General features: G+C 38.8%; 1 protein-coding gene across 3 annotated transcripts in view; it reads right to left on the reverse strand.

Annotated features, from left to right (window-relative positions):
* The window catches only part of ZFYVE26 (zinc finger FYVE-type containing 26), a 46,376-nt gene that overhangs the window by 20,914 nt on the left and 9,809 nt on the right, over positions 1-15,653 (reverse strand). For 2 of the 3 annotated variants that reach the window (XM_048947434.1, XM_048947432.1), the window contains exons 10-25: positions 15,189-15,371; positions 13,971-14,624; positions 12,753-12,842; positions 11,973-12,041; positions 11,387-11,538; positions 9,805-10,003; positions 9,188-9,451; positions 8,921-9,052; positions 8,474-8,638; positions 6,957-7,184; positions 5,446-5,551; positions 4,081-4,820; positions 3,287-3,483; positions 2,237-2,341; positions 1,521-1,643; positions 624-800 (exon numbers count right to left, since the gene is read on the reverse strand). In XM_048947434.1, coding sequence (XP_048803391.1) covers positions 624-800; positions 1,521-1,643; positions 2,237-2,341; positions 3,287-3,483; positions 4,081-4,820; positions 5,446-5,551; positions 6,957-7,184; positions 8,474-8,638; positions 8,921-9,052; positions 9,188-9,451; positions 9,805-10,003; positions 11,387-11,538; positions 11,973-12,041; positions 12,753-12,842; positions 13,971-14,624; positions 15,189-15,371 — 3,584 coding nt within the window. The remainder of the gene's footprint in view (positions 1-623; positions 801-1,520; positions 1,644-2,236; positions 2,342-3,286; positions 3,484-4,080; positions 4,821-5,445; positions 5,552-6,956; positions 7,185-8,473; positions 8,639-8,920; positions 9,053-9,187; positions 9,452-9,804; positions 10,004-11,386; positions 11,539-11,972; positions 12,042-12,752; positions 12,843-13,970; positions 14,625-15,188; positions 15,372-15,653) is intronic. The other variant, XM_048947433.1, reaches the window with a different exon arrangement.

Here is a 15,653-nt window from a genome sequence, read left to right on the forward strand (position 1 = left end):
AAAAAAAAGAGTATATTGCAGAAATATCTGCATTTTCTTCAGATATGCTGTATTTTATTATGATAATCTACTGGTTTACATTTGCATTCTCAGGATGAGCACAGAATATTTACAAGGCAACAGTACTACAGAAACTGGAGTAATGGAGTGATACTCACTGCCTTTGGAAGCACATCTGGAAGAAACATGCTGTGAAAGTATTAAAGATCACCATACAGGTGATCACATTTCTAATGTAATCTATGTATTAGTTTACACATAGGAAGGAAGCACGGCATTTCTGATACATCAGAGACTAAGTTGAGGATGCTTCTTTTCTGCTAAGACAAACTTAGCAACTGTCCTGATAAATACCTGGCTGGTTTTTTTCCTTCTTTTAGTCTGCATGGTACCTACCTCTTCACAGCTCAGACAGAAGAATGCTCTGTTTAAATTGAAAACTGCAACCACCTTAGAATACAAGAACTATAAGAGAAAGGTTTTAGGTCATCTCTAACCTTTCTTGGGATTCTAAGACTTGGAATTTTGAGCCTCATAGGTTGAGAATTCCCTGGTAAAATCTACAGGCAGATACTTCAACAGCTATATTGCTGTTAATCCTACAACACAGAAGTTTTACTTACTTTTGATCCCATGTAAAGTGCCCGAATTTCATTACGACGTGCTGTTGTCAGATTCCTGTAGAAGTGGGTTGTGAGGTAATCAGCTAAAAAGTGAGATGCTGCCAAGCTAGGATGCTGGTCAAGGGACTGTTCACTGATGGCAAGGCAAATACCAGGATCTTCTATTCTTTGTAACAGCTAGAAACATACAAAATACAATAAATCCTTACTATGTTCCCGGAGAAGATTTTTTATACCAGTCAGTGAATAACAGATTGGACCATACAATGGTCCAGCAAGCAAATTAACCTCCACAAGTATCTTACGCACACAGTGGTGATTGAGATCATCCGCTTACAGACTACTCACTGCCTATTTGCTCCATTTAACAAACAAAACCGTTTTAAAATCAAAACAAAAAAATTAAGAAACAAGATACACGATATAGTACTGAAAAGACTCTTCCTTGCTTCTAAAACTCTTTCAGACTACACATAAAGTGAGTGCATATTATTTTTAATCTGTTATTATCAACAGCTTCATAATTATTAAAACCATAAGAATTCACACTTTGCTGATTTGGGCATTGAAGCTCAACTGAACAATTTGCGTTGCAGTTTAATTTCTGGTTCTTCTGTTTAAGCAGCACAAAATACTTCACTATGATTTTTCCAAGTAAAAGGGGCCCTATATTCCCATTGAACTAAAATAGCTGTGAAGACATAGAAACTCTAGGTCCGACAATGGGATTGTAAAGCTAGATTTTCATTTAAAGCTAACCAGGTAAAAGCCAGGACTTCGAAAGAATACCTAAGAAAATAACTTTCCCTAAAGGAAGAAATAAAGTCAACAGTTTGGATACCATATTCTCAACTTACTTGACCTTGAAATGTAAGGTTGAGAGAGTCCTGCTGTTACCTGTGATGCTTTTTCCATGTCTCCCATCTCCAGTAAATGGAGAAGGTGCTCACGGTGAAGATTGATCAAGTCTTCTCTTGGGACAGGATACAAGTGCCCCCATTCTTCACATAACTCATAATCCTAAAGAATAAAACAAAACAAACAAAAGCAACTAAGCAAATTGGAAAAAAAAAAAAACAAAAAACAAAAAACCAACAATCCAACCCTCTTCTCCTCTTCTGCCCAATACAGCAGTTCCTAAAAAGATCCGATCAGCTTCAAGAAATTCTTTAGCTCAGATTCCCCTCTCTCATGCAAACACAAATAATTAAAATGACAAGGGAAAACGATGACTCAATTTGCAAGAGTCACAATCTGCATTAAGAATACTTTCCCCATCTCACAGAAAGCAAACTGACTTCCTAGGAAGACACTTTTCAAGCTAACCAGATCTACTGTATTAGCACTTACATAATAATCAAGTCTTACTGTTAAAATCTTCAAAATTTTAACAGAAAAGATGGCTCAGAATAAGAGTTGAAGGATTTATTAACTGTGCATAAGGCTTGACATTAAGCACAGATTTGTTTCTGTAGTAAAGAATTGAGTAAAAGAATCCTTCTTATCCTTCTAGAGGTACTATTTGCTGATTGCTGTTTCAAATGTGTTGAACTGGCATTTTATCCAAAGTCTAATGGTTCCAGCTTAACAAAATTCATGTGACAATGCCTAACCTTTGCTTTCAGAATGATATTCATGATGGCCTGGGGATCGTCAGTGCAGGCTTTTTTCAGATCCTGCCAGTCACTCCACAGTGGTTCATTTTGCAAATTCAAAATCTGAAAAAGTTTGATATTATTGCAGCACACATTTTAAAGTTTTATCTACAACAATCATCAAATTTAGGAAAACAGTTGAGTGCCTCATAGCAGGAATTACTTTGTACCAATAAAAAGTCAAAAAGTGAACACGTTTATCTCTAGCCCTTTATGTGAATGCACTTCCAACTGGAAAAAGACTGTAATTTTCTTTGTGTTTATCTATCATTGTTCCTGCAAAGCAGGTTTGTAAGGGAAAGTTTCCAAAAGACTACAGGGCAATAACTATGGATGGAAAAGTACACATATACCACAGACATTGCTGGTGCTAAGAGTGTGAAAGCCAAACTAATTGCCAGCAGAATCACCACCACACAGAGCTCAGCAGGGATTTATGACTGCTCTACACTCCATCTGCCTTTTCAACCTGTGCTGAACTCCAGACCAGCTAGTCTGACTTCACTTGGTTATCTAAACTATCCCATAGTTAGAAAAGCTGCCTGCAATATAAGCATGTTTATTGGACCAGTAGTTCTGTACACCATACATATCTACATCTCTCAAGCAAATAAAAACCATGACTTTCCATGGAAAGCTTCTAAAGGTCCTCACAGTGGCACAGAATGGAGGAACAAAAACTTTTTAAAAGTTAAAATGAATTAATGGCATCACAAAAACAATACAAAATACTATTCGCAGACGTGAATTATCACAGCAGAGTGGAGAAGTTACAAAAGATGGCAGAGAGTTTTAGCTGGCTATTATAGTACTGAAAACACATGAGCTATTTCAAATGAAAGACTTAAAAAAAAAAAAAAAAACAAAACAAAACAAAAAAAAACCAACAAGAACACATCACAACTGAAATAGATCCAAGGGCTAAGACTTTTTTCACCAAAGGGGAAGCATATTTTTTCCCTGCTGCGTTTCTTAAAGAAACTGGTTACTTTAAGAATGGCTTTGTACCTTTTGATAAACCTGAAGTTCTTTCTTCCTGCTCTGCAGATTTGCTGTCAGTTCATCAGTTATGTCCAAATCAGAACTACAATAAGCTAGAATTTCCAAACAGGCATCGAGTGGCCATTTGTCCAAACAGCGCAGAGCCAGCACACTTCTCAGTGTTGCATTTTTTACTGGGAATAAGTACTGCCAACCTTCCTTACCTGCAAAAAACAAACAAACAAACAAACTTCAGTTTAAAGGTCAGTTTGTGTAATTTGGCAGAGATAAAAGAAACAGGACAAAAACACCCTTATCTGCACTGGATGGCACCACCAAGAAAAACAGTGAATAGTGGGATAACCAGTAAAAGACCGATGCCAAGTGCCAGATTCTCATAAAGTACCCAAAGGCAACATAGAACATTTACTACCCTTAGACTCTTAAAAGGCCTCTCCTTCCACAAGATTAATCATCCAAGTGTGACAATTACAACGGATCAGCTCTTATAGCAGTAAGAGTAGTACTATGATCAGAATTTCCTGACATATTCAGGTCTTCACATACAGGTTACATGAGATGCTTTCCAGTTCTCTCGTACTACATTGATTTGGGGCAAGTTTACTATCAAGATTTGCAAATTTGCAAAACAAACTACATCAGAGAAAGCAAATTTAGCACGAAAGACAGGGAAGGATCTGCTTCTGTCTTTGGATTTGCTCAAGAACCACTACCTCCATTTCCTTCCCTTGTTTCGGGATGCATTCTCCATGAATGAAAAAGGAGGAGGAAGGCAGAGGAATGCTGAACTTCATCCTTACCTTCAGCAGCTGCACAGCTCAGCACAGCATCCTTCACATCAACCACCTCCTCCACATCCTGACTGTACAGATCCAAGACCTTCAAAGCTCTTGTCCAATCCTTTGCAGCAAGTGCTTGTTCAAAGACTTCCATTAATACCTTAACAGCTGTGGAGGAATGCAATCCTAGGAGAACCAAAGGTATGTATGCCCTGCCAGAAAAGACACCAGCCAAACTGCCACCTTCTTCCTGTTGATTCTGAAGTGGCTCAAACATAGCAAGCAGAAATCTTTCCAGTATTGGGAACTCCTTCAGCAATGCCTCACACTCCCTGGAAATCTGTTCCAAACCTAATGGCAATTCCCGTTTGTCCCAGAATTCCATCCAGGATAAACTTGATTTGGGAATTTTCTGTATATTAGATGCACTTAGACATGCCACTGTAGCTGTTAGCTTCGACTGAGACTTAAGGAAATCCAGACAGGAGGCAGTGAGCGTGTTCTGGCTCAAGTCAGCCACAGAGGATGAGGCCTGAGTGTAGACATCCTCAGAGGTCACTGTGCGATTGGAGAAAGGTATTTCAACATCTGGCAGACAGCATTTGGTACATTGGTGTGCTAGGTTGTTGATGTTTATCAGAAGGCATTTTGCTTGGCTCTTTTGCCTTGAATTGCACAAGGACAGCCTTTCACAGCAACAGTTAACAATAACTTGCTGCACATTCAAGCTCAACTCTTCTCTAGCCAAGAGTGAAGAAAGCCTGCAAGGACAGAAAACAGAACCAGCTTACCCAACATACACAAGCAGTACTTCACAGTTACAGGTTCTCATAAATCTTTCAAATCACCCAGTCCTAGATTCTTTTCCTATGGCAAGAGTACATATCTTTTATCTACGCAGTACAACAGAATTTATACAACACAACATTGATAACTCAGCGCTTATGCAGCCATTCCTTGAAAGAAATCAAACTTAATACTCAAGCACTGACTTTCACCTAAGTGTGACAGTACTAAAACATTTTGCTATTAATGCTTCCTAAGTAGTCTTACTGGTATCTTTCATTTTGCACTACAGATTTAAGATGCAAGTCCAGTGTTCTGAATTGTCATACATTTGATTAAAAAAATTATATATAAAGACACTGCCTCTTCCAAACAAATGTCAGTTGTCCAAAATATGGAGTTTTAGTGCTCCCTAGCAAAAATTTTCATGATGGCAGTGAAACTACTACCAGGTACATCCTTGCAGCATTAACTGACTTACAAATGGGAGGTAACAAAGGGAAGCTGTGCTGAGAAGCCAGAGAGAACTTCAAACTTGGCTAAGGCCCAAAATCATAAGTACCAAAACAACCTAGAGAAGTATATCTGAAAAGCACCAACCTGTCAGGTTGAACCTGCCTTTCGAACAGGAGCTGAGAAAGTATCTGAGATGGACTCTGCTGTAACAATATGAAAGGATTCCCCACTTTCACTTCAGCAGCTAAGTCTTTAAAAAAAAAAAAAAAAAAAAAAAATCAGGGCAATATAGAACATTTATTACAATACTTGTCAGCTCAACAGAATGACCAGATCTCGTATTAGGAACACAAATTTTAACAGCCTGCATCTGAAATCTCTTTTCCTAAGTTTACAAAGGTCCATGTTCACATTAGTGAAGTAAATCCAGAGTGAACTGCAAGGGATTTGTAACTACAATACCCCTCACAAACCTGGCACCTCTGGCTCACATTTTATCAGATCAGTTACCAGAACTGGCAGGCTGGAGCACCTTTTGCTTTTAAGTAAAATCTACATTCCAACAGTTTTTCCACTTGACTGCATACTTAAACCATACTACGCCTTTGTAGTGAGACACAAAAATACATAGTATTGCTTTCTGAGGAGTCTGTGGATACAGATTAGTAAATTTGTGTCTTGTTCTAATCAAAGTGAGCAAAGGTGGTAGGGGGATTTACAGAAATACAGCTGCTTCTACAGAAGGAGCGAAAGTCTAGCTGGTATTGCTGAAATACCTTCATACTAAATTAGGAGAGTCTGCTTACAGAGACTCGGCATACAAGTTCACCATTTCCATTCACCTTCTAGTAAAAGAAAGTTCCCCAGAAACTCACTCAGCTTTTAAATAGTACACATTTTTTGACTTTGGCAGTTAGCCCATGAGGACTGAATTATGTCTATATAGAGGCTACAGGTACGGCAGCTGCCTCAGCTGAATCAGCATGTTTGGAAATGGATCTTTACCCTCCACATTTATCCTCTTAGGAAAGTATTCTCAGAAAGCAATGCTGTGAAATTTCACATTAGTGCAGCTCAATTAGAGTCAATGTTAAAAACAAAGCAGTATTTGTCCCCTCTCAGTGAACAGTTCTGTTCTTCCGACAGCTTTATATGCTGATGATGCAATTCTTTTCATTTACTACTATCATCAACCGATTTCACAAGAAAAAATTCTGCCTGCTTACCTCTGTGCAGCTGTCTGCACATTCACTTCCTGTCCCATAGGGCAGCAAGGCACTGGTTACTTCTAAGAGAGCCAAGAAGTACACAGCACACTTACCCCCACAGGATGCAAAAATCATTCTTGCTTTGTAGGGCAGCAACCTTGGAAGGGCAGGAGTCATTTGTTTCATTCAAACAAAGTGCAGAACCTGCACCAGCAGTTAACATCACTGTTCTGATTTATCCACTGCCATCGGCTACTTTTACCTTAGCTGTAGGTGGCGTAGATACTAATAAAGTAGTACAATAATAAGTAGAAACCAAAAGACCTAAGTACAGGTTGCAGGCTTTTTTAGGAAAGAGACATTTTATATAGTTAGCTCTTAGAGTCAGACAAGCAACACAGCCTAGCTATTTCACCTATACTTAGGCTTTAGGCAGAAACACCTTACCTAGCTCTGTATTCAGACTTCGTAACACAACAGCAGCCAGTGTAGTAATGTAGTCAAAGAAGATCTTCACAAAGTTTATCGTCGTGTTGCTCTCTGGTGAGGTTTGGAACTGTTGATCAAGAGTTCTCAGCAAGAGCTGCGTTTGATTCCAAACTAGGTGTTTCTCCAGTTCCACAGGTTTCAGAGAGGCCTGTTCCACCAAGGTGCCAAGCAGGCTCCCTTTAGAGTCTGGTTTAATGAAAAAAGAAAACACAGATCCAAGACTAAGTAAGCACTAAATGTCAAAGAAGTGTGGTTGTGGAACTGGAGAAAGTACATTAAAAAAATAGAAAAAGAGAGAAGTGGTTTAGTGTTCCAAAACATTCAGCCCTTACAATTCTCCTAATGTTTGCTCAAACACAAAATAATTGAAATATTTTATAAACATTAAACATAAGCATGCCGTTTGAAAGTTCAGAAAAATGGAAAAAAACAAATAAATAAATGGTCCTAGTACAATTAAATAAAGTGAACTCTGAGAAAAGGCAGAAAAAACACAATCCTAGAAGACTCCTTCAGAAAAGGATGAACCCTTTTTTGTTAGGCCTAAGAAAACCAGAAGGTATGTTATATTACAGTCATTTTACATGTTTGCCTTCTTTTTCTAAAAGCTACAGAAAAAGCAGCAATAAGAATACATCTAATTAAGTATGAGCAGCCAGGTTAAAATATACTTACAAGATTTCTTTGCTATGATTGAAGAAAATAGTATAAATAAAATAGCAACTCAAATTTACATTTTCCATTCTTCTCTGGCAAGATCACAATTTTAGTTTTGAAAAGAAATGCTTGAACGGTAAGAATTACAGACAAAATCTCATATTTTGTATTCATAATTTTAAAGATAATATACGAGGCTGCTCCAATAGTAATGCCTCCTATTTTATCATGTTGGCCCATGATGTCAGAAGTGGATGTTGGTGGCAGTAGAGGTTGAACCTTCCCACCAATATTCATTTTGTTGCTGTTCAACAGATGGCACCAGAGAGACAGTCTGACACAGAAGTGTGTATGAAGCAAGTGTGTCAGTGAATTGCTCCAAGTGGAAAAAAATGGCACCTACTGACATCACTACTTGCTGAACATTTATGGAGACCAAATAGAGACTGTGAGCACACTGAGGTGGTGAGTTGTGCATTTCAGCAGTGGCAACAGCAACAGTGGTACCTCTGCTGGTGAAGATTTTTAGAAGCATGGCAAGGGGCTCTTACTCATAGTCGGCAAAAAAGCAGAGCTAATGGTAGTGACTAGGTTGAAAAAAATCATTCTGTAGCCAAGAATTTGCTCCATGAAATAGTGTTACTGTGCTCTTTGAATCTGTTGTAGTTTCCAGAGAAATAAATAGGAGGCATTACTTTCAGAGCTAATTACCCATTTATGCATGCGTCAAAAAGCATTGCTACTAGATTTACAGTTTTCAGGACGCAATAAACATCTAGATCCATCTGTCAGTCTTCATGACCACAAAAATAACTCACCTACAGAACGTTCAACATGTGTCAGTGCTTTTAGAATTTGATCCAAATGTTGTGATAAAATAATCTCATTAGTAATACTTTCCTCAGTCAAGGCAGGATAGCAAGCTTGCAGAAGTTCTACAATACTGCATCGAAAATAACTGCTTATTTTCTCCTCTGAGAGCTCTACAAAGAAATAGAAACACCAACAAATACAGAAATACCATTGCACAGAAAAATTCCTACAGAATCAAAACTGCATTAGAATACCGCTAGTTTGCCAGATTCAGAGTGACTCAGTAAATTCAAAACCGAGCTTGAATGTTGTTTGTTGTTCTTCCCCTCCCTTTTCATTAAATACTAAGTAAGGTACTGAAAAATTTCTTAACTTCTCATTGCAACAGAAGGCAAGAATCTGAAATATTCAACAGAATTCCAACATAAAGTTGTATAAGCAAAGTAAACTACCTGATTTGGACTGCCCTTGCGATGTGCAGGAATAGTTGAGAATTTTACTTATTTGCTGAAGAAACGCTGGGAAACCCTTTATACTTTCAGAACGCAGCAAAACAAAATCAGGTCGGTGACCTGGAGAAGTCACTGGACAAACAGGGCAAAATAAAAGTTAGGAACGAAAAAAAAAATCTATTTTCATATTGTCTGTATGATTATAACACTGTTGCTAACACAAACACCAGCTCATATGAAGGCTTCTTCTACAAGTCAAAAGCCTACCCCGAGTTTCAAGGCTGCTGTACAGTTTTCTTTCTGCTGTCTCCAAAAGCTGTTTGCATGTCTTCCAAAGACGGCATTGCGTACAAGCTAGATCAAACGCTGCCATTGCTGAGGGACTGAGGTCCTCAAGGACTTCCCAGAGAGGATCAGTGTGCTCCAGCTGGATGTTGCTGACCCAGAAATTTTCTTGGAGAGTAGGGGCAAGACTTCCAGAAGTTGCAAGCAATTTATCAGTAACATCCGAGATGGAATAAAACACCATACCTACATAAGTCAGCAAAACAAACAATCACTAATTACACACGATTTTTATCTCAGATATCCTGGCAAGGATAATTATCTTCCAGTCTTTTATGAAAGTAGTTCATTAGATGGCCTGCTTTACAAAATTTTTACTGTGGAATTGATAAAACTAACAGAGCACTAACAGTAAGCTTCAGTACTCTGGATTTCCTTTTATGTCAAAGAAGAGATACTTACCTTTCTGAACAATTATTCCACTAATTATGACACTACTTGAATTGTTTTCTTCTGCTTTCTATTTCTCCCTCATCTTTTTGAAGTACTCAAAACAAACAAACAGAAAAAAATAAAATAAAAAAACCCACAGTCCTTACCAGCTGCTGCTGCATTCCCAATAGCCTGCAACGTTGAGCGGCCGCTGCCGGACCTCCTGATGCCTCCAGTACCATCTGACACTTGATTCTCAATATTGTGCTCCACTCTGGCCATTTCTCGTACTGCCTCCTGGTAGCGCTCCATGAAAACCAACTCACCATAGCAAGGTGAAGTATCCAGGTTGAACATCAAAGCCACCTTTCAAATTAACAATAAATGCTATTACAGAGCATATCAAAAGAAGTTCTCAAGGGTCAAAGAACTGAGTTTTCTACAGGAGTTGAGGGAATAAAATGAGACTGGTACTTCAGCTGAAAACCATGCACTCTGCAGGCAAAAATAGTATTTATTTTCCCCCTCCAAGTTTTAAGTGCCTGAAAAACAGCCTTAAAGACACTTTCAGACTTCATACATGTGTTGTATCTACTGGTTCATTTACTATTTGCAGCAAGACTAGAGTTGAATTTTCATAATTGCATCTTTGTGATTTCAGATTATTATGTAGCAAGGATTTCAGTTTACTACATGGCAATATTTGCTACGTAGCAAGTCAGACCTCCAAACTAAGCTATTTAAACAAATTCTTATTCAGCAACGAATACTTTCTAGAAACTTAAACACAGTAGATGAGCATGGATGTGCAAGATCCTATTAGTTAACCATCAACAGAATGCAAACCAACCTTTAATTCTTTACCATCAGCAATATTGACATTCAGAGTAACAAAACAAATGAAATGCTTTTTGGCCCATCTAAGTATAGGAAAGATGAAGCAGCACGCTTGACATCAAACAGGACTAATGAGCAGAGTAGCAGCTTGCTGCTAGTGCAGTAACTGAAACAATATTAACTGCCTCAATATTGCTATTTGAAAAATCAGCCAGGTCCCTGCTTTTTGCACATGATCTAATAGCTCAAAATGCACCTCAAGATATTTTTCAGAGCATAAATCCAAAAGTCACATAAAGAAAACTAACTTTGAGGGAGTAAAAAAAAAAAAAAAAGAAAACAAACAACCATGTCTACGGATGAGTAGGTTGTTAGTTCCAAGTCTATTTTCAGTACTCTAAGTTTCAGTCTCAAAACATACCTCCTAACAAATAAATTCAGTCATCATTTTGGCTCCATTTTATATTTTAATTTTTTTTAATCCAGCTTAAAAGAAGCATAGCCATGATTTAGATTCATTGGACTGAAGCAAGCTGTTCTAGTGTTGCTTCCTCATCTGGCTTCACGTGACCTCTTGACTTTTTTCATTTTGCTGAAATACTAAGCTTGGCCAGCTCTGATTAAACACTGTCACTGGCTTTGAGAAACCAGTTTTAGAAGAGTGGTTTTCATACAATAGGTTTTTTAAAAAAAAAAAAAAAAAAAAAAAAAAAAAAAGGCATCCTTATATTTGGATTACCTTTGCTCATCTTGCTTGCACCTATTTCTGCAGTGACCCTTTCACTCGGAATGCAGATGCTTCAGCTCTGTGTTTGCTAATGGAGGAGGAGCAGGAACTTCATCAGCCACCATAAGCACAAATGCCAACACCAAGCTATTTTCTAAATTGCACAAGGTACACACATCATTTACCTGATGAGCTTCTACGAAGTTTCCTCTCAAAACACAAGAAACCAACAGTGATTCTGGTGGGGAAAGCATCATAGGAATTAAGGGATTTTGCTGCTGTGGTCTGGCTCTACTTTCCAAATCACCTGACCCAGACACATTACTGGTACTTCCCTCTGCAAGACAAGAGAATGAATCAGTACACCATTATAGAAAAACAAAACATTTCACTAGTTAGCAGCCAGCTACCAGATAGCAGCACTATACATATTTAAAACAGAAACACAGGAGCAGAATCACATAGAAATTTTAAGGTAAAGAGGGAAACATAAGCTCCTTGTTGAAGATTCTCCTAAGATTTCATTGTTTGGTCAGAACATAGTTTCCTGCAAGCCAAACATACCCAGAAAAAAATGCTATTTTCTTATTCTAGAAGAGGAGATGCATATTATTCTAATTAGAAAAAAAAAATGTCATCCAAAAATGGAAATCCTGACATTGAACAGTTCTAACTCTGTCCTGTACAGAGAAGTAATTTACATTAATCAGACAAGTATTTCATCGTGGCACACTGGCAAGACAAAGAAATACCACTTTTGTGGCTTAATACCTGAGGTACTGGCACTTAGCTCACTACTTGTACTTTCCCATGATGGACTGGAAGTTTCCTCTTTCCCATCTAAAATAAAAGCAAATCAAAACAAGAATGTGAAACACACTTTTTCTAGAATAGGTAATTAAAATTTATTGCAGATAACAGGCAAGCAACTGCAAAAGATCTTCAAAATTATTTCACAAATGAGATGTCTCTGACTATCCATATTTAATGTAAAAACAAAAACAACAAAATACCTGCTAACAAAAAGTAAACACTAGGCAAGAGATAGTAAGGTGGTGCAGCCCATCAGTGATAAATTATCAGCTATGTCTTAAACCAAAACCAGGCTTACCTTTTAAGGTCTAAACAGAAAATTTTATCTTATGGCTGTCAACGTAAGTCACAAAGGTACCATGAATTCACAGACTAAATACTAATTTGATATGAACGAAAATATAGCAGTCATTGGATATAATGGAGGAAAGAAAGAATTCTTATAGGAGGAAAGAAGTTGTATGGTTCTTCCCCCACCCCTAATCAGAATACATGTTAAAGAATTTACTTCCTTAGCTGAATTTAAAATAAATGATCTTTTATTTCTGCAGGTGAGCTTTAGGGAAATAGCCTCAACCCAAGTGGAACTGGACTAAGACACTTCAAACTAGCTGGAAAACTAGTTGAAAAAACAAATCTAGTTCTCTGGTTTTAGTCCATAAAATCTAATTGCATTCAGCTGTGAACTCAGCACAGCATGTTTCAGAGACGCCCTCTCCAAGCCATTTTTCAACTCACCTGTTCTGTATCTTTGAGATCTACCTCGTTTCCTAAAACTGGTGCACCTAACTAAAGAGCTGCATCTCCGAGAAACTGCAGGCTGATGTTCTGTAAAAGAGACATTTAAACAAATAATTAACAAATAGCTAGACAGCCCACTATCACAGTGATTGTCTATCTTGAGGAATCTATCAGCACATCTACACCGGTAGAGCTATGGTAGCAGATCTCCAAATAAAGGAAACACAGTTGGTGTCAGCTAAAGAGCTCTTCTGCTGTAGAGTTGAAATCAGTAGCTTGAAGCAATTTTGATGCAATTCAATAACGCATGCATTTTTTCAAATGTATGCATTTGATGTTGCTTGGAACGAACTGTACCTTCCATACACTCCAAATGAGTGCAACTATACAGAAAAATAAGTATTATCCAAGCATGCAAGCAGCTAGAAACAAGGCAAAAAAAAAAAAAAAAAAAAAAAGAAATAGCAAAAGAAATAGTTAGATTTGCTATTAAGATTTGAACACAGTTATTCCAAGGAAAGCTGCTCCCAGGAAAGCAAAGTGGTAGCATAACACACACCAGGATTTCCTTACCAGCTTTCATCTCTGTGGAAAAAAAATCTGCATATTATGCATTTTAAACTCCATGCTGGAAACGCTAACAGAATACCCTTCCCTAACAGTGCAGTAAAAACCAGCAGACACCAGCAGCCCTGCTTCAGTAGCACTGTTGTGAAGCAACTGCTATCAACAGGATTGAGGTGGTCTAATTACAATCAAACAGCTGTGATTACAGAACACAATCTTACGCAGCTGAAATCAGTGCCAGACTTGTGCCCAAGCACTTCAAACAGATTTCCAAAATATAACTGCCCTTTCCTTCCAACAACCACACTTGTGTGCTTGGACCATTTGAGGTCCATACTGCCCAGACTTTGCACAGTCTAAGATATGCAATAAGCAACACTCTGATTCAGGCAAAAATCTGACCGGAATTGGGGGGGTTAAGGGGAGGAGAGGTAAATGAAAATCTGAACTTTCTGATTAAAATAGAGAATTCTCTTAAGAGAATGGTGCAGGAACCAGGTGATCTCTAACTAGGTCACTCTCCTAATACCTGCCAAAATGCACTCTCCTTCACCAAGATGCTCAGGGAACTTAGTCTCAAGGGCATTGCCTGAAGAGCTATAACTGAACAGTGTTCATATACCAGAAAGTGCCAAACACAAAGCCTACCTGCATTTCTGTTGCTCATCACTACCTTGTAACGCCAGTGAGCTTCAGAAAGGTATTTGGAGAACTGTAATACACGACTTCCAAAGCCATCTCTGCTTGCAGAAAGGTTCAAGCACTCAACAAGCTCCAGCTCTTCACGAAGAACATTACTGGAGTCCCATGGGAGAGAACTCTGTATTTCTTCCAGATGGTTGAGGAGCAGTGAGAGGAAGGCATCCATGGCCACGTCATCCACTAAAAATCCAGTGACACTGCTGGTGAAGTGTTTCAAATCTGGGTAGCTTAGCCTAGAGGATTCACAGCTTTTGCCACACTGCTCCAAGTCAGGAAGATTTTGAGCGTCCAAGTGATCTGTCCGAGCAGCTAACGGATACTTCTCTAACTTCTTTCCAGCCTTTATTAGGTGCTGTGGACTTTCTGATGCAGAAGACCGCCGACTGGCACTGCCTTCTACACTCACAGCAGAACTCTTTTTGTCAAGATCATCATCCTCTGCATAGTCCTCAGGTAGAAGATTGTCACTGTGGAGGTCACTGTAGGAAACAAAAAGCAAGGAGAAGATGTTCTCCAGAACCTCCAGGCGCAGCGGGACAGGAATGCTCCTTAAGAACTGGTGACACTTCACAAGATATTGAGAAAAGACAGGAGAGCAATCTGTACATGCAAAAACAAAAATAAAGATCACTTACAATGTTTTCCAGGAGTTCTTTCCTCCCATATCTCTAAGGAAATCCCCAAGACAACTCTCCCAGTAGCTCAGGGGTGATCATTTCTTCACACATCAAGTACATATGTTTATCTTTTTAAATGCAAAACAGTGACTTCCCTCTTTCCTCTCAGCAGCATCAATCATCACCCTGTGCAACAATGTGCAAACTCAGATTACAGGCACTCTAGTCATAATAAAAAAAATCCCAGATTTTAGGAAACTGGGATTTCCTGGAAATTGTGAGCTCTTAGGAAAGCATCCCTGCCACAAACATTCCATTATTTCCTTTCTGCGCTATATTTTGATCTAATAAATGCTTTACAACAAGACAGATCCTTGTTCTATCCATATCCGTTATTACTAAAGGTAACAGGATCTCTCAGAAGTGCCATCATACGTGACACGCATAGCCCACTGAATACACATTGTGTGTACAATTACATGATAATTCAGAGCTCAACAAATGCAAAAGTATAAGCTACTGAAACTGAGAAAGCAAGCCAGTTCACCTGCTGGATCTCCAGAAGCTGTTTCTTCAGGGATATCACAAAGAAGGCTGCGTATGCAATCTTTGCACTTGGAATGCTTATGGGAATTCACACAGAGAGCATAGATAGCATACTTCATGGCACAAAATGCTCTGAACAGCACCAGACTGCGTTGCTGGCTGAGAGCATTAGGGAGTGGTGCTGCTGTGGAAGAAAACAAGGTTGGTGAGAGGGTAGCAAGCTTTGGGAAAAAAAAAAAAAAAAAAAGTGAGTTGTCTTTTGCAGTTCCCACACTTTCTGGTCTTTCTCATAGAACGGCCAGGGTTGGAAGGGACCTCAAGGATCATGAATCCAACCCCCCTGCCACAGACAGGGTCACCAACCTCCCCATTTAATACTAGACCAGGCTGCCCAGGGCCCCGTCCAATCTGGCCTTGAACACCTCCTGGGATGGGGCATCCACAAACTCTCTGGGCAGCCTGTTCC

The sequence above is a fragment of the Lagopus muta genome, chromosome 6, assembly GCF_023343835.1.
Source record: "Lagopus muta isolate bLagMut1 chromosome 6, bLagMut1 primary, whole genome shotgun sequence".
Taxonomy (NCBI): domain Eukaryota; kingdom Metazoa; phylum Chordata; class Aves; order Galliformes; family Phasianidae; genus Lagopus; species Lagopus muta.